General features: G+C 41.5%; 2 protein-coding genes across 3 annotated transcripts; one reads left to right on the top strand and one right to left on the bottom strand.

Annotated features, from left to right (window-relative positions):
- Window positions 1-1,388: 1,388 nt before the first annotated feature.
- On the bottom strand, window positions 1,389-10,501 carry bccip (BRCA2 and CDKN1A interacting protein). Its single transcript, XM_084323438.1, has 7 exons — window positions 10,333-10,501; window positions 10,091-10,165; window positions 9,724-9,804; window positions 9,514-9,603; window positions 8,913-9,100; window positions 5,424-5,589; window positions 1,389-2,546 (listed from the first exon to the last, which is right to left on the bottom strand). Exons 1-7 carry the CDS (start codon window positions 10,486-10,488, stop codon window positions 2,376-2,378), a joined length of 927 nt encoding a protein of 308 aa, XP_084179564.1. The 5' UTR covers window positions 10,489-10,501; the 3' UTR covers window positions 1,389-2,375.
- A 387-nt stretch (window positions 10,502-10,888) lies between these two features.
- On the top strand, window positions 10,889-18,175 carry uros (uroporphyrinogen III synthase). 2 transcript variants are annotated; one of them, XM_084323820.1, is made up of 10 exons: window positions 10,889-10,996; window positions 11,440-11,520; window positions 11,635-11,718; window positions 11,819-11,915; window positions 12,153-12,227; window positions 16,873-16,947; window positions 17,051-17,134; window positions 17,295-17,380; window positions 17,498-17,596; window positions 17,711-18,175. In XM_084323820.1, the coding sequence occupies exons 1-10, from the start codon at window positions 10,994-10,996 to the stop codon at window positions 17,831-17,833; spliced, it is 807 nt and encodes a 268-aa protein (XP_084179946.1). In that variant the 5' UTR covers window positions 10,889-10,993; the 3' UTR covers window positions 17,834-18,175. The 2 variants fall into 2 exon arrangements, with proteins under 2 accessions (XP_084179946.1, XP_084179947.1); XM_084323821.1 differs by lacking the exon at window positions 10,889-10,996 and adding an exon at window positions 11,141-11,193.
- The last annotated feature ends 300 nt before the right edge of the window (window positions 18,176-18,475 follow it).

The following is an 18,475-nucleotide window of genomic DNA, read 5'->3' as shown; positions in this document are numbered from 1 at the left end:
AAGTCCTCCATTGATAATTACACATATTCAATGGGAAACTTTTACTTGGGACACCCAAGTTCTCCAAGATATTGTGAATGTGGACTGTGTACAAAAGAATAGGTGGGTCCAACAGTACCAGGCAAGCCTCGTCTTGACTGCACTGACCTCTAAGTTGAGCCATGGGGTTAGTGGTCCAGTTTGAAATTGGATGTTTTATATTACCTCTAATTTTACAAGCTAAACCCTTTCAAACAAGTAACTAGTACATAGTGTTTTATAAATGTGGAGTATCATTTGTACCTAAAAACTGGACTTAAAATTGTGATTTACATGAGTAAAAATACTTAACCCCAGTAAATCACCAAGTCTGTACTGAAACCTCCACACAAGACCCCCTCTCCAACACCTCAGTAGAAACACTCATTCACGCCTTCATCACTTCCTGCCTCGACTACTGTCACGGAATCCTTCTTGGTGCTTCCAAGAAGGTTCTGGATCGCTTACAGTACGTCCAAAACTCTGCTGCGAGGGTCCTCCTCACGCGCACCCCACCCTGCAAAAACTCCACTGGCTTCCCATCAACTACCGAATCCCCTACAAGATCCTCACCTACAAATCCCTGCACGGGTTGGCCCCTTCCTACCTGACCAACCTACTCCACCCCTACACTCCAGCACGAGGCCTCCTCACCATCCCCCACTGGGAGACCGAGCTTTCGCTGTAGCTGCCCCCAGGCTGTGGAACTCCCTCTCCCCCTCCATCCGAGGCTCTGACACCATCAACCTCTTCAAAACCCACCTGTTCACACTTCACGCAACACGGCCCTGCTCCCAAGTAGCCCACCCCCTGACTTTTCTTTTAAGCCAGATCGTTTTTTGTTTTAACTTTCTTGTTACCGCTTCATCCAATTGGACAGCACCTTGCTTCCTTTTTTTTATCTTGTTTTTTCCTGTTGTTACTATACACATTCATAATTTTTTTCACCATTTCTTTTATATAGCTTCTCTCCCCTTGTACAGTGTCCTTGAGTCTGAGAAAGGCACTTCTCTCTTCAAATCAAATATATTATTATTAAGACTAAAGTTTGGATTGTGGAATAAATATCATTGGTTATATTGAAATGGAACCACTCGTGTTTTACCCCGTCTCTGTGGGTTCTTGTATTGGGTCCGTTCAGAGGCAGGGTTGGCTGCTGGTTAGCATTGATTTGGTTAAGTGTCCCTTTAAGTGAACAAACCGGATATATGTTGCACATAATCTCACTCGTCCAAAACTATGCTCTTCCCCATGTTGCATGTATGTATCCCCTCCCTACTTCCCATTTCCCCTACATTAGCCCAGTCCAGAGACTTTTATCAAGAGGTTCTGGCCCAGTTAAACGCAACTCACAAGACACAAAATTACTTTGAAAATTGTTGCCATTTTAATAATTTGTATTATATACAAAATCCTTTATGCAGAAAACATAACCAATGACATGGGGTGTTAATATTTTAGACGTGAATTAATGTTGAAATGAAACATTGGAACTGTGAAAAAAAAAAATTCAAGAGGGGATTTCCTTAAAAAGTTTGAGTCTGGCAATTTAAAACCTGTTGTCAGCCGATGCATCTTAAACCATTCGGCTTGGGGATCAATACCAAACAAGGCATGTACATAGGGATTTACCCGACTCATGTATATACAGTACTACTGTAAAATATAGTTTCAAAACAATTCCAAAAGTAATTTCCAATGTGTATTTTGAATAGTTTCCAAGAGTCCAGTGGTCATAAGATTTAATCCTTGAGATACAAGAACCATATACATCAGTTTTGAGTTATTTTTTTTGACAGCCCGTGTTGTGAGAGTACGTCAACAAGGAACAATTCAGCTGCTGAGTAAATAAAACAAGTTGTTTGTCATTCTCCTGTTGAGGGTTTGACAACATTTCACTTGGCCCTGTGGTGCTTCAACCGTTTATCTGGGATTTGCTAACAAATATCAAGACCCTTTTCTAGGCCAACATGGAGCTACGTAAAGCCAGGCTGTTTTTGCAGTTGTAGAGTCAACCCAAATCGCAAGGGGTGTGATTGTGACTGATCACCTAAAAAGCACTCTAGCTCTATAGCCAAAGCAACAAGTCATGATTGGAGGATCAAGAGAAGAGGGTGGGGCTTGCGATAGGTCAATTAGGTTTGAAAACACTGTTTATCTGGGTCGCACAGTGTACTTTTGAGAGTCAGGGGAGGTGAAGAAGATTCTACAGTGTATTTGCATAACTGAATAAACAAAACCTCCCGTGGTGAGAAAATTGGGTCCCTGGAACACTGGAGCTAAGAAAAGCTATACCTCAAAAGTTAAAAACAAGACTTATATGGTTCTTCTTCCAAAGGATTCAGTTTATTAGGATATTATATAGTGAGATATTCCTTGAGCTTGTCCATGATGATGGGCATCCTGTCCGCCGGCACCAGCATCACCGTACGGAACGGCTTCATCGGCACGTCGTCGAAGGACCACCTGCCACTCAAACACGAATCTGTCTCATCCTGGACAGAGTAGTTGAACTTCATGATGGCTTGCTGTAAACAAGAGAACAGATCCAAGCTTGAACACTCCAATGTAAAAATGCATGTAGGGCACTGGAAATAACATAAATGTCACAGGACTCGTGCCGCAACAGGCGAGGAGAAGAGGGTTGCCAGCTCCGTCACCAAAAGTACATTCTCGGGAGCCATTTGGAGGACCAACATTCACTTAGCAGTGTTGTAGTTAGGGATGCCCCGATCGATTATCGGCCGATAATCAGTATAAATATGCGATCGGGGAATTCCGATAATTAGTCATATTCGCCGATCGCGGAAACTGATCAAGTGGATATCTCACTCGCTTGTCTCAGACGCACAGGACCTGCAAACTGCTCCTCCTCCCTAGCCCCGCCCGTACCCGTGTAGAGTTTGTAAACACGGAGGCGGACCTCCTCTGCTGAGTCTAGATAGTGCATTCGACCTGAGCTAACGTTAGCTACCTAGCTATCGTTACTGTTTAAACAAAATTACCCAGTCAACTATTCACTTTTAGTAGGCATTGTCTAACGGTATTTAGCCGGCTAGCTACTGATAGCTCCGGATATCAACAAATGCCCCAGGAAGTCTAGTAGCCCATGTTGATATCTCCGTTAGCTTGCGTTAGCTGACGTTAGTTCACGGTTCAAAACGAAATGTCCGATTGAACTAAATAGTTGTCTTAACGTCATCTAGCCGGCTAGCAGTAGCTACAGATAGCTCCTGATATCAATGTCTTATAACATTGATTGAATGCGTATTCGAGCTGAGGGCATGTTGAATGTGAAATGACCAAAGCATAACGTTACCAAGGCAATAGGGTCCCGCTGCAGCGCCGGAGAATCCTTTTTGGAGCTAGGGCTACTAGAGTACACACAGACAGTGGAGCTGTTTGCAGATAGCGAGCATTTTGACTTGTTGCGTGGTGGCGATGTCTCGCAGATAATACAAGTACAAGTCTAATTATATAATATATATATTTTATTAAAAAAAAAAAAAATTATATAAAATAATTTTTAATTTCTTTTTAACACTTTGGTTGCCTTGGGTTAAATTAATGATATACCATAGATTGCCAGCGCTATTTGTCTATGGAGAAAGTCCCCTTCTTTGCAGGGCTATAACTTTTTTAATTCTATTGCTACATTGCCATTATTAGGGCCCATTCAAAGTCCTATATGTATTGTTCATTGTGTAGCAACGTTAAACTTTTTCATTCACATATTCATAGTAAAGTATGGTCTAATGTATAAGTATGTTTTCATCTCTTTCTGCAACTTTCTCCAGAACGTGATATATAGCCCCAAATGCATTATATTGATGATGAAATACAGTTTGATGGCAATCAGCGCGATATAAAAAATTCCAACTAGACGTACTTCTAGAAGTTACTACACGTCATCTGATGTTGACCGGATGGGCGAGGGGGCGTTTATAATTCCGTGGGCAGCGTTATACCAATCATCTAATGTGGGTCAAATGTTGATAAAAGCAGTTAGTATCGAAGATGGTAACGTTACACGCTGAAACTCACCCCAGTCTCCGCGCGCCGTTGGGCGATCATCGTCGAGTAGAAATTTTATCATTATGGGATATATTATTACCCGGTCCAGCTTGTATAATGGTATATACGTCCAAATCATGTTGTTTATCGAGTTATTGGCAATCGATCGCTATGTAGAGTGACGAGCTAGAATGCCGGAACCAATACCGAGTGCCCGGAAGTAATAGGGCCGACCAGCAAAACCTCTACTGCGCTTCCTGTTAAGCGGTTGCGCCGATCGGCCACCAGATGGCGCTCCTGAACCGCCAGAGAGCTCAGTGGGTCCTGCTGGTGGACCTCAGGCCAGCGGAGGGGGAATATGAATCCGATTCCAGATTTTTGAAATATTGATATAAGGACGCTGTACAGCGTCCCCCGGCAACTTTAGCATGGCCAGCAATGACGCTGTAAAGCGTTTTTAGGCAGTCAAAGTGTTAATCAAAAACAATCGGTATCGGATCGGTATCGGCCGATATGGCTCACGACGATCGGTGATCGGTATCGGTGGCAAAAAACGTGATCGGGGCATCCCTAGTTGTAGTACTCGAGTCAGAGTCCTGGACTGATTTTCAGGACTTGTGACTCGACTTGGACTTGAGCACTGATGCCTCTGACTCGAGCATTACAGTTATTTATTTATTTTGTAATAGGCCCTAATCATTTGGCATAAGATATTGATGGCTAGTGCATTTGTTTGGCTATTGTGTCACAAAGTAAATAAACTCCCTTTGAAATGGTGACTGCTGTGTCATTTATGTTTAATGTAGACCTTTTTTTATTCGTATGTGAGCTCTTTGACTGCCAGAGTGGAGTGGACTCAACCTTGATGACTTGGAGTTGGACTAGGGTAATGGGGACTCGACCTCTTCTTTGGTGACTCGGACTCTGAGGACTCGGGACTTGACCTAGAGATTTAGTGACTCGACTACAACACTGTCACTTAGTACCACCTCCCTGGAGGCGCTTTTCTGCTACGGTGTCGTTTATATCTCCACTCAAATTAGATTGGCATATGGTAGCCGGAGCCGCCAGTTGATTCTCTGCATTCCATATTCCGATCTACGTTGTATAGCGACCCTCTGGCAAGTCACTGCATCTCCTATTCCACAGGAACACTCTAATATTGCTTTGCCAGATCCCAAATGATAATCACAGATTTTGCTCGATTAAAAATGTTCCAATAAGAAGAACACAGGACCCCCGCCTCAACAACTGAGCTTCCAATAAATGACGAACATATGCTCCCAATATATCAAACACATCGCGAGTCGTTGCGGGTCCCTACGTTCCCGAGAAGGGATGTGCATATTAACTACTCTATTCTCTCTAGATTGTATTTCCCACCCGTGTACCTCATAGAAGAACTCCTCTTCAGCGTTGATGAATATCAGCTCCTCCTTGGGAACTCCTCCTCTGGCCGGGATGCTCTTCACCTCCTTGCATGTCTTGCCGATGATCAGACAGTAGTGACACCTACCACTGGGCTTGTTGGTCCTCTGAGCCTCTGCCATTTCCTCCCTGGAAAACAAGAGTCATGGCCATTATCACAGCGCATTACTTCTATAGGGTACATTGACATGGGGGCATTCTGGAAAAGGTGTACGTTAATAATCATCCAATTGTTGCAACATTTGAAATCGCAGTTGGTTTCGTCCCGTTATTTCACTTCCAAATACTGAGGATGTTTGATAAATCAACCGTACAAATTACGGCCGTCAGTAGGGATGCAAAGAGATTTCGGTAACTGAAAATATTCGGACGAAAATAGCAATTAATAACACTGTGCCTATTGATCAGTTCCATTTTGGTACTACTCATAATAGCAAATACAACACACAATGAACTTGTTAATTGTAATCTGCTTCAATGTGGTCATATGTAAATGTTATCATTAATATTTTAAATGTCATTCAAATGTGCCTCATGTCAGCCTATCCATATTCAAATGCTATTCTTGTGGACAATTGACAGCCCCAATAGAAATTACCATGATAACTAACATAGTTATAAATAAATAAAGTGTTGCAAGGACACAGATAGTAGTCTAGGAATAAAAACCAACATTAATGAACTGGTTATAGGTAGAATCACTATTGTGTTATATCAGTCCGCGATAGTGGCAAAATGGACCTTTATTTATATGAAAATATTTGAGATTACTAATTATTATTAATTAATAATAATTAATTAATAATAATCTTCAAAGAAGCTTAAAACTTTTTTAACTTTCCATTTCAGCACACACTTAAAATCAGCATAAGAGTGGAAACAAACCAGCTCAACTAAAGTGACACAAGCCACACTAATCAGCCTAATTAGAGGGGTTCATGCTCTGTGCCATTCCCAGAATGCATTGGTGCAGACAGTAAAACACAGTAGGGTAGGCCGGTGTGATTTTTTTTCCTAGCCGCAGTTTGCGGAGACGCTCTCTGATTGGCCACTGACGTTTCTGGTCATGTGACATGTGCGCCCAATCGCGTGACGCCTGTGTCTTTGCCCATTTCCGCCTTGAACAGCATGCAAACTACCTAACGCTTAGTCTATCACTGGTTAAGCTTAGGCGACTCTTTCGAAGTTGGTTAGAGTTTGGAATCAGGGCTGGTGTTCTATCGCCCTGCTCTAAGACAAACTCTAACCTTAACCAACTTCGAAAGAGTGCCTAAGCTTAACCGGTGAAAGAAACAGGCGTCACACGATTGGCTGCACATGTCACACGACCAGAAAAGTCAGTGGCCAATCAGAGAGCGTCTCCGCAAACTGCGGCTACGAAAAAAAATCACGCGGTAGGCCGTCCTAAAAAGATGGCCGTCCTTTGAGAGGTCGCCTTGGTGACAGTGTGGCCTGCTGGTGGCAGTGTTCCCCTGCATGCGTTCAGTAGCGGTGGCCTCATGGCCTGCCTAATGCTCAAGATGTGACCCCACAGCTAAAGACATTGTGTGAAATAATCCATCTCTCTCATTCACACTACACAGCATTTACAGACATACATAAACTTCATCGCTCATCTCCTAATATGGGTTTTCAGTAGGTGGCATCAGGTGGTTTTTTGGTCAATTAATCATTTAGATGAATAGACTAATCTATAAAATAATCAACAGATTAAATCAATAACAAAATAATCATTAGTTGCAGCCCTAATTGAAAGCATTTATTAATGATAAAAAGCCAATTGTCCCCCCAGAAACAAATACAGCTCCATAACTAAACTGCCACTGGAACCAGGCCTGCATGCAATAGAGATCTGACCAACAAAGCCAAAACAAAAAGTATTATGTGTGCGTGTACTGAGGGCGGCTACGTGGCGTAGTGGGCAAGGCGCTCGCCACGAAATGCTGGAGACGCTGGGCTCGTCAGTTCGAGCCCAGCGCTCCACATTTGCTTTCAGTTTAGCTGGTCGTCCGTACTAATACACATTGGCCGTATTAGGGGGTGGGAAACTGATGGGTGGGGATCGGGCGTTGTGGACAGCGACTCCTACAGGTCGGTTGGTGCGCCTGCGCAGTAGAATCAGGAAAGTGTCGGGGGCAGCGTGAGCCTCCCACGCGTTACTCCTCGCCACTGAGAGATCGAGCTGCGCAGGTGAAAAGATGCAACTGCTGTTACCTCAAGTACCGGAGGGGACTTGTGCTATGTATGACTTAGTCCACATTGCAGCCGGCTTGTGGGAGGCAAGAAACAGCGTCCGTGACAGGGGAGGGTTGAATTGGATGATACGAAATTGGGATGGGAGAAAATATAGAAAAAATGGGAGAAAAAGTGGATAAAAAAAAATGTGTGCGTGTACTGGAGGATAATCATTAAACTAATTATTAATTAAACTATACGTCCATTTTTCCAGCAGCTGCCCATTTCACACATTTTGTAGGACAAAAAGTGAATTCACTTGGCAAAAATAGTGTGAGAGCAAACTGTTCTTTTTCTTCAGACAGTTAGTAAAATATAGATCCAGCCAAAATAGACCGGTTAGAGCAGGGGTTCCGCGGCCCAATGCACATCGTCTGGCTTTTTTTTTTTTTGCCAGGCGACTGATTTTTTTAAGCCAAATATCACTTCAATCCTATTAAGTTAGTTCAAGTTAGTTATTCATTTATATGTGCTATTTATGAGAGGGCTAACTTGTTGCAAAATAATGATAATAATAATAGCCTCATTAAAATACTATTGTTGCTTCGGTTGTTTTCAGCGTTTTATGTGCATAATCTGTTATTTAGTTTGAAATGTTCGTTGAAATAAGTAGATTTTTCGTTTTTGTTTATTTATTAAGTTAATATAAAACCATATACCGGTAGTCACATTTTAGAATACAATAGAATAGAATTTTAGAATACAACTAGAAACACTGTCCTGGCCTGCTTCTAAGTTCAGTGGCCTGACAAAAAAATATATATATATATTATTTTTTTTAAATCATCTCGCGGCCCACCCGTGGCTGCTCGCGGCCCACCTTTGGGTCGCGACCCCGACTTTGGGAACCACTGGGTTAGAGGACTCACAGGAGCTGTCTGCAGGGGCAGAGTTAGGGTTAGAGGACTCACAGGAGCTGTCTGTGCAGGGGCAGAGTTAGGGTTAGAGGACTCACAGGAGCTGTCTGTGCAGGGGCAGAGTTAGGGTTAGAGGACTCACAGGAGCTGTCTGTGCAGGGGCAGAGTTAGGGTTAGAGGACTCACAGGAGCTGTCTGTGCAGGGGCAGAGTTAGGGTTAGAGGACTCACAGGAGCTGTCTGTGCAGGGGCAGAGTTAGGGTTAGAGGACTCACAGGAGCTGTCTGTGCAGGGGCAGAGTTAGGGTTAGAGGACTCACAGGAGCTGTCTGCAGGGGCAGAGTTAGGGTTAGAGGACTCACAGGAGCTGTCTGTGCAGGGGCAGGGCGATCTGCGGGGGCACGTTGATGAAGCGCTCGCTCAGGAGCAGCCCCACAGACTTGCTGGTGTCACTGAGAATCAGCTCCAGCTGTTCGGTTACACTGTGGGGACAGTTCTTCTCACACTGGTCCAGGATCATCTCCTTTACCTCCTCCATGCACTGGACCCCCTGCAGCCAGCATTGAGTCAGTCACATACACAATACGCAGACAAGATCATGAAACCAAGAGTTTGGTGGCATACATTTATATCAACACTAACAGTCACAGGTGGTTAACTTAGAGGTGGGTGATATGGAAGAAATGTATATCACAATGGATTCAAAAGAGGTCCATCGCATTGAACTACAACATAGCCATTTTAAGTATCAAACTAGTTTTCTTGACTCGCTCACATATTTCAGATCTCATTTTGTGAAGGATTTGAGCCTATGTGCCATTATCATTAATTTAGACAACAGCATTGTGGTAGTACCATAATATAAATCACACAATATGTTCCAATTGAACAACGTTAACATTGAACTGCGCTGCGTGTCAGTGGAGGTATGAGTGTGCTGCTGCTGTTGAGGTACAGATATACCTTTCTCTCTGTGATGTTCAGCATACTAATAAAACCGAACACTTCGTCTAGGTCCTCCTCGTTGTCACTGTCCTCGGGCACATCCGCTTGCTAGAACAGAATTACATGGAAATTACATGACGAGAGAATACAACACCCACAGTATTGAAAATAATAACTGAAGTAAACTGGGGTGAAATGCACGAACAGCACAGTTGTACTTGAACTTACCCGAATGACGCTACCGAGGTGATTCTGTTGAATGATGATGTCCGACATCTCGGATGTATTTACATGGGCCTTCAAGAAGAGCTGTGTATTGAGACAAATGAATGAATGAAAACTTTATTTAACAGATTGCAGAATGGGTACAATACAGTACGACGACTCAATACACACAATTGTTAAGGGGATGCAGACCAGAGAAAGACGTTTGTCTTGTTTACATCAGGGTCCCCCATTTTCAATTCATAGTGACATTTATGACATACACAACATGATCCGAGTCCTCGGTGAGACCAATAACGTTATTATGACGCGACATTCAATCACTGACTGACGTGGGGGGGGGGGGGACAGCATCAAAAGTGTTCCATACCTGTTGCAACAGCTTCTTGATGCCATTGAAGTCAGTGGGTTGAATGGTATGAGCCTCGAAGTCGACGATGATCTCCTAATAGAAAAACAAAAGCAGTCATAAAGTATTAACGCACAAGGCGTGAAGCTAACTGTACAGCTGGCGAGCTAGTAACGCGGCTTCGTAGTTACTACTAGTTAGCTGACAGCTTAGCTAGCAAGGCCATGCATGCAATGCAATGACACAAATATCGGCGTATTTACTTCATTGATCTCCACGTCCGACCCGTCGCTACCCTCCTCTCCGGACTCGTCGTCGTCCTCCAGGCCCTCGTCCGAGCTGTTTTCACTTTCTTCGGGGTTTTCACCCGAACCTACTGCTCGTCTTTTAGCCGATGAAGCCATGCTGCTGCAAAACATCCACCACGCCGTATGCAAGCAGGGGAGGAGGCGGGGCGGGGTTAGAGTTGAAATACACGCGAGCTGAGCTGTGAGAGACTGGATTGCCGTAGTCGCCATTACGGCTCAAAATTCAAATGATTGTACAGTGTGCAGGCGAACCCCCTAGGAGCCACAATGTCGGCTTGTTTCTCAACGTCGGACTGGAATAAACCGTGTCGATCGAAGGGAATGTATTTATTTATGTTGTACAAATAATAACCTAATAGTCATAAACGGGATATTTGGGTGATAGTTAGGTTATAATATAAATAGTTTCGCAATAATTTCAGAATCTATTTGCTATAATAATGTGATTCTAAGCACTAGTTAGCGAAAGTGCTAAGGAAAATACCCCCCTTTCTTTCACTGCAGTAGTTGTAGCGGCCCCATGCTAATCAGCTGCAGTAGTTCCGAGGTACACTATGTCACGTACAACATGTTGTATTTATTTGATATCTATCGTTTATTTGAGTGCTGAACATAGATGGTAAGCGAAACAAATACCTCATCATTGTACGTGATTTGTTCAGAGGGCACATTTACATTGCGAGAGAACAACAGAGACTGGGAAATGACCACCTCCTGTGTCTAGGCTTCTGCGAATGTAAACAAACACTACAGACAGAAGTGATCATTTCCAACCCTGATGATTTTCAGTCATTAAATGTCCCAGATTATTACAGAGTAAGTGCGCCATAAGTATTGCATTTGAGTAAACTATTTGACTCTACCGTTTGGACGCGGGAAATGTGTTAATCAGGACTCAAAACCAGCAACGTTATCAGCAGAATTCATATGACAGCTGTTGGGTGTAGTTGAGCTTTCTATTCCTCACACACCCACAATTATCTTAGTTGGAGTCTCCAGCGTATGATTATATAAATTCCTGGCTTCATATTTGACAACAACACCAACCTTCCATTCCTGCAGTGTTTTGAATCTATCAAGATGCATGTTCTCCTTTTGAAAGACCATAGAGAGGGAGACTCTGGACCTGATCCTTACATCAAGGTAGAGAGAGGCCTTATTTTCTATCAAATTGTATTAAATAATCAAGTATATCTGCAATTTAATTCAACCCGTAACACATTTGTCTTACATGGATTTATCATATTGATTTCACAGGAGTTGGCATCACATGGCCACAAAGCAACCTTAATTCCTGTACTGTCATTCAAGTTTGTGGCACTGAACACCTTGTCGGATAAGGTAAATGTAACTTCTGCAGTATTTGTTTTTGGGACTTGTGTCCTTAGATGTTTGATCAGGTACAATGAATTTCAGCTATCATCTTTTATTTTTATTTCAGCTTTTCCAACCAGACAAACATGGAGGACTCATATTTACCAGTCCAAGGGCAGTGCAGGCTGTGAAGATGTGCCTTGAAGCAGAGGGAAAGAGAGAAGGTGAGTACATTCAGATAAAGCACATTATTGTTTGGAAATTACAATGGAGATTCTGTGAATTACACTGCTACCTGTACAGCATCACTGTCAGCAGTGTTCTTCTTACTGTAACATATTTCTGGCTAAACATTTATACATTCTGTTTAGCTTTATGGATGATGATTGGCTGAAAGTTTGAACAAATATTATGTCAGGCAGAAATGAATAATCTTCATTTTTTTTGTGTAACATTTTCAGAGTGGAACTGTTCCATAAAAGATAAATGGAATGCCAGATCCATCTATGTGGTTGGGAAGGCAACTGCAGCATTAGGTACGTTATTTAAGAAGTTTGAAAAAGATTTGTACAAGGAACGTTATTTCAAGTAGGTTTGAAAGTGGTTGTTTATACTTTATGTTAGTCAAAGTTGGTATGTCATAAATGTATAGATAGTAGCAGTACTGTCTATCTGTATGTTGTGTGTGTCATATGATGAATTGAAAATGGGGGACCCTGATGTAAACAAGACGAAAGTCTTTCTCTGGTCTGCATCCCCTTAACAATTGTATGTATTGAGCTGTACTGTACTGTACCCATTCTGCAATCTGTTAATAAACTTTTCAATCAATCAAAAGCGTGGTGATTGATTGATTGACAATTTTATTAACAGATTGCAGAATGGGTACAATACAGTACGGCTCAATACACACAATTGTTAAGGGGATGCAGACCAGAGAAAGACGTTTGTCTTGTTTACATCAGGGTCCCCCATTTTCAATTCTTAATGAATTGTAAGTAAGGGTGCAATTAGCAACGTGCAATCCATTCTTTGTGGATCCCGCCCTTGGTTGTGTTAAAGGCTAAGTTCAGAATTTTTTACTCCATCTGTTTCCTACTTATCAATGGTGTTGATTTGTAGAATCCTTTCTCAGCACAATCCATGCTGTTCTTCGTACTGGATACTCACATCTCCGCCTAACTTAATTAGCCACAAAACGAATGCAAAGTCAATGGGGCCACGCTCCAGTCTCTGCGTCACCCCTGAAACCTACTTTGGGTACACCATGGTGTAGTTTCAGCGTTCAACAACATTATTGGTAAGTAGGAAAGGTGGTCTAAAATTCTGAACTTACCCATTAAATGGGCACTTCAACTAAAACAATGCTGATTATTTAGTACATAATCGCACCAGTGATGTCATCAGGGACATTGAATCCTATTAATTACAGCTCCATGAAATTATGTAGATGGGGGGAGGGGGGGGATAGCAATATGTTGTCTTATAGGGACTGCTACCTTATCATTTCATTGAGCTGTAATTGAAGACAACACAAGGTTTCAATGTCCCTGATGACATCACCGGTAGTCATATGCTAATTGTGGTAGAGTGTGCCAGGCACCTGGAGTTCACAGAAATGTGTTTAGTGTTGTTACTGCCCTCAGTCAATGGGAGATTGGTGCAATATGAGTGACCGTTTGCTGTGATACAGGAACAACATATTTGGCCTTTAGATAATGAGCCAGGTGCAGCTGTGCTTCACCCTCTTTCTTCTGAGTGGTGACAACAGGACCCCTTTCTTGCAACTTTGTTATTCATTCATTAATTCATTTGTAGAATAAAACAATTGTAAAAAAAACAATACAAACTGATAATAATAATAATAGTAATACTACCACACACACACACACACACACACACACACACACACACACACACACACACACACACACACACACACACACACACACTCTTGTATATCCTTGTGTTAATTCTTATTTACGATTCGACCTCACTTCGATTCGATTACGATTCTTCAGGCAACGATTCAATGCATCATGAAATCTCTTCATTTGACCACGATTCGATTCGATACATTTTTTATTAATTTTCTATCAGTTAATTCCCCAAATCTTTTTGAATACACAAATGTGGCTGGGGGAACTGATTCACTCAGCATGAATGGACTATAGGTAAATAAAAACAATACACAAAAAAATCTATATATATTGTTTTAATTTCGATTATAATCGATTCTAACATATTCAAATCGATGCATCGAATCGAACACATTAGAATCAATGCATTTTGATTAATCGATGCATCGTTACACCGCTATGTATTGGTCATCCTAATCCTTATATATGTCTTGTTCATCCTAATCCTTATGTATGTCTTGTTGTTTATCCTAATCCGTATTTTCATTTTATTTTACTCCACCACTTTATTGTATTATCTGTCTGTTAATGTCTGTCCGCTAATGTCACACCTATAACGTCCAAAGCAAATTCCTTGTATGTGAAAAGTATACTTGGCAATAAAGACCTTGCTGATTCGGGTATATGTCTTTTTCATCCTAATCCTTATATATGTCTTGGTGTTCATCCTAATCCTTATTATGTCTTGTTGTTCATGCTAATCCTTATTATGTCTTGTTGTTCATGCTAATCCTTAGTTATTAAATCTTTGTCTTCATCCTAATCATTATGTCTTGTTGTTCATCCTAATCCTTAGTTATTATGTCTTTGTCTTAATCCTAATCCTTATATGTCTTGTTGTTCATTCTAATCCTTATATATGTGTTGGTCATCCTAATCCTATGTCTTGTTGTTCATTCTAATCTTTACATATGTCTTGGTAATCCTAATCCTTATATACTATATGTCTTGTTGTTCATCCTAATCCTTATATATGTCTTGTTGTTCATTAGGGGTCTGAAAAATCGATATAGCAATATATCACAATATTTTGCATGTTGAATATTATTATATCGATTCACTGACTCCAAGTATCGATACTTAATTAATTGATTGATTGAATTTATTGGACAATCTAAAATCACATACAATACTGATACACAACATGTACAGCCATCACATATAATTTAAAACCGTCGAGGATTGAAACACAATAAAACCTTACGGTTTATTTCCATTGTGGTCCTCAAAGGGGGGAAGACGAGATGACAAGTATGCACAAATAAGACATGCAAATACAATTTTAAAGCATTATAAATATGTAAATATGAATAAAAAAATGCAATAAAACAAACAAACACAAAGTCTACAACACACCTGCATACGGTATATCTTTATCCTGAGTGACTAAGCCATTTCTTCAAAGCCTGTTTAAAATTTCTATCTGAGTCAATACTTTTTTTTTTTTTTGTATCCACTTTTTCTCCCATTTTCTATATTTTCTCCCATCCCAATTTCGTATCATCCAATTCAACCCTCCTGTTTCTTGCCTCCCACAAGCCGGCTGCAATGTGGACTAAGTCATACATGGCACAAGTCCCCTCCGGTACTTGAGGTAACAGCAGTCGCATCTTTTCACCTGCGCAGCTCGATCTCTCAGTGGCGAGGAGTAACGCGTGGGAGGCTCACGCTGCCCCCGACACTTCCTGATTCTACTGCGCAGGCGCACCAACCGACCTGTAAGAGTCGCTGTCCACAACGCCCGATCCCCACCCATCAGTTTCCCACCCCCTAATACGGCCAATGTGTATTAGTACGGACGACCAGCTAAACTGAAAGCAAATGTGGAGCGCTGGGCTCGAACTGACGAGCCCAGCATCTCCAGCATTTCGTGGCGAGTGCCTTGCCCACTACGCCACGTAGCCGCCCCCGCTGAGTCAATACTTTTTATAGACACTGGCGGTTTATTCCACTCACAAGCTGCTGAGTACTGAAAGGTATTTTACCCCATTGAGCTCTTGAATTTGCACAGTTTAATGTCGGTTAAACTGCCGCTGGTTGCATATGTGTGGGTGTCCCTAAAGCACATAAAATTATTTGACAAGTATGAGGGGACCCTATTGAACATTATTTTATGGGTAAGGCCCAACTTAATTTGAATCACCCGTTTTTCCACTGGGAGCCAGTTTAGTTGATTAAGTATAGCTACATCCAGGTGAGTGCGTGTAGGAAGCTTCAGCAGTCTGAAATGTATTTTTTATTCCCTGGTGTGTACTACTGTACCAGAAGGGGGTAGCATAGTCAAAATTACTCTGGATCAGGGCACCTGATAACATCCTTAGTGTTGTACTATCCAACATCTCAGACTTACGAGCCAGGAATTTGGTCTTCTGGCTTATTTTAGCGAGGGCTTTCAAGGCCATAGCCTCCCCTGTGAGGTGTTTGTCTAAGGTGCATCCTAAATAAACTACAGAATCCTTACCAGCAATAACTGATTCTCCTACCTGGATCTTCAACCCTGGGGACTTTCGCAGCTTTACTTTGGATCCAAAAAGTATGGCCTCAGTTTTCCCAAGGTGGAGAGACGGCTTATTGTCGGCCAGCCATGTTCCCACACTCTGAAGCTCCTTACTCCTTACTTACTTAATTACATTTAAAGGTCACTGGGGTGTCATGAATAGCGCTATATAAATCCAATCCATTATTATTATTATTATTATTAAACATTTTTGCTTGACAATCCCATTTCGCTGCAATAAAACTGCTTGGAGTGAGGTGAACAGGCTGAAAACGTTATCTTATCAAATAAAACGGATGTACTGTATACAGTATATTCTTATTGCAGATGTTGACCATGTTTTCCATTGGGCATTACTATGCACTCAGAGTGAAGCACTCAAGTTCGACACTGCAAGACTAACAATACCACTTACCCTTAGCCGCCAGAGGTGTACCCCTCCCACTGACTTGCTGTACACAATTTGTTGCTTTGGATAAAAGCATCAACTAAATGTAAATGTAAATAATCTGCAGTTGAAAAAAAGGTAATAAATCGCAATGTTGCAATATTATAGTATTGTGACTTTAGTATCGTAATAATATCCTATCGTGGAGCCTCTGATGATTCCCACCCCTATTGTTCATCCTACTGTAATCCTTAATATACAGTATATGTCTTGTTCATCCTAATCCTTATATATTTGTTCATCCTAATCCTTATATGTCTTGTTCACCCTAATCCTAATACTGTATAATCCTTGCCATATACTGTCTTCTTGTACAGTGCAGAATCTAGGACTGAAACCTCTGGGTGAAGACACTGGGACAGCAGACGTTCTGTCTCGTCTTATCCTTGAACGTATGACTTTACTTCACTTTCTCAAATGTGATTTTGACAAAAGGAAAAAGACTATTACTGGCCTAATAAATAATATGACCTGACGAGTAATTTCTCATTTCAGGAGAGGACACAAATATTTTACCACTTTTCTTCCCGTGTGGCTCAATTAAAAGGGACGTCTTGCCCACGGCTTTGAGGCAAAACGGTAAGCATTTAATGGCGGGTGATCTACCGTAGCCATTTTCCTCTGTTTTGCCTAATTATTATAATTCAAGGTGACAAAAGTCCCAACGGTGTGGTCCTAATTATAGGATAGTAATTGTTATACCTATTTCATTGGAGGGATTAATTTCCATTGTTTCCAGGCGTTCCCCTGGAGACCCTGACTGTCTATCAAACAGCTCCACATCCAGACCTGGAAAAGAATCTCAAGAACTATTTCTCAGAGCAGGTAATGGAACTGTTCGGTAATACCCCATTACCATTGTGTTGTGGAGAGACTTGTGTATTCTACTATATTGATGTTTAGAAGACGTTATTGATTTTGGATTTTTTTTTGTTCTTATAGGGCGTTCCAGCCAGCATAGCTTTTTTCAGTCCATCCGGAGTGAAGTTTTGCCTGGAAGTGGTACAGAGGCTGTCAGGTGAACAGCTGAGTCAGATCAAGGTATGTCTTCCTCACTGACGTTAAAAAATAAGAGGGAAAAAAGAGAGATTTAAAAGCGTTTGAATGCAAAGATGAAGATTTATTAAATGCTTAAATGCAAACTACTGTTCCCAGTTTGCAGCTATAGGACCGACCACAGCGGAGGCTATGACAGCAGAAGGCCTGTGCGTCAGTAGTTCTGCAGAAAAGCCAACAGCTGAACACCTGGCTGCTGGAATAGCCAGAGCTCTACAGTGATTCATCATCATTATCATCATCAACACTTGAATATTCTACTGTTATCACATATGTCTGTGGTATTTTGTATATAACGTCATTTGTTTTGAGATTTTTTTATATTCCTGGTCTGTTGTATTTATTGCACTGCAGATGTAGCATGCGCACTGAAGTAATATAATGCCTTTTGCTTTGTGTATTTGTTGGCACAGAATGTATGAAGTCATGAACTTCTTTTAGTTTATGGATCAAAGTTTGTTATATTTATTTGTTATTCTACTTCTTACAGTGTATTCAGCTTGTTTGTGAACTCTTGACTACGTTTTGTATGTTTTTGAAAATAAATCGCAATCACTGAATGGATACTGCAGGCTTTTTGTATGTGTTTGTAAGCCAGTCAAAGAAAGAGGTAAAGATGCAATTGGCCCATTTCAAACAGGTGCTGGGCAGGGTGTCACACGGCTGTCCTAACTGACTGTGATTGTCCAGATGAAAGTGAAGGCCCTCAACTATCCATATAAACCCTACAGGTTTATGTCATCAGAGCCAGCAGAGCATTGAAAACACATACTTATACCAGTAGAATGTATTGTCAATTTCAGCAACTCTAGACAATGAAGACCGTAAGAGAAGTTTACCTTTCACACTAGGGTTAGAGGAGTG

Source organism: Notolepis coatsorum (assembly GCF_963971535.1).
Source record: "Notolepis coatsorum genome assembly, chromosome: 10".
Lineage (NCBI taxonomy): Eukaryota > Metazoa > Chordata > Actinopteri > Aulopiformes > Paralepididae > Notolepis > Notolepis coatsorum.
The sequence above is the reverse complement of the archived record's forward strand: the minus strand, read 5'-3'. Positions and strand labels throughout refer to the sequence as shown.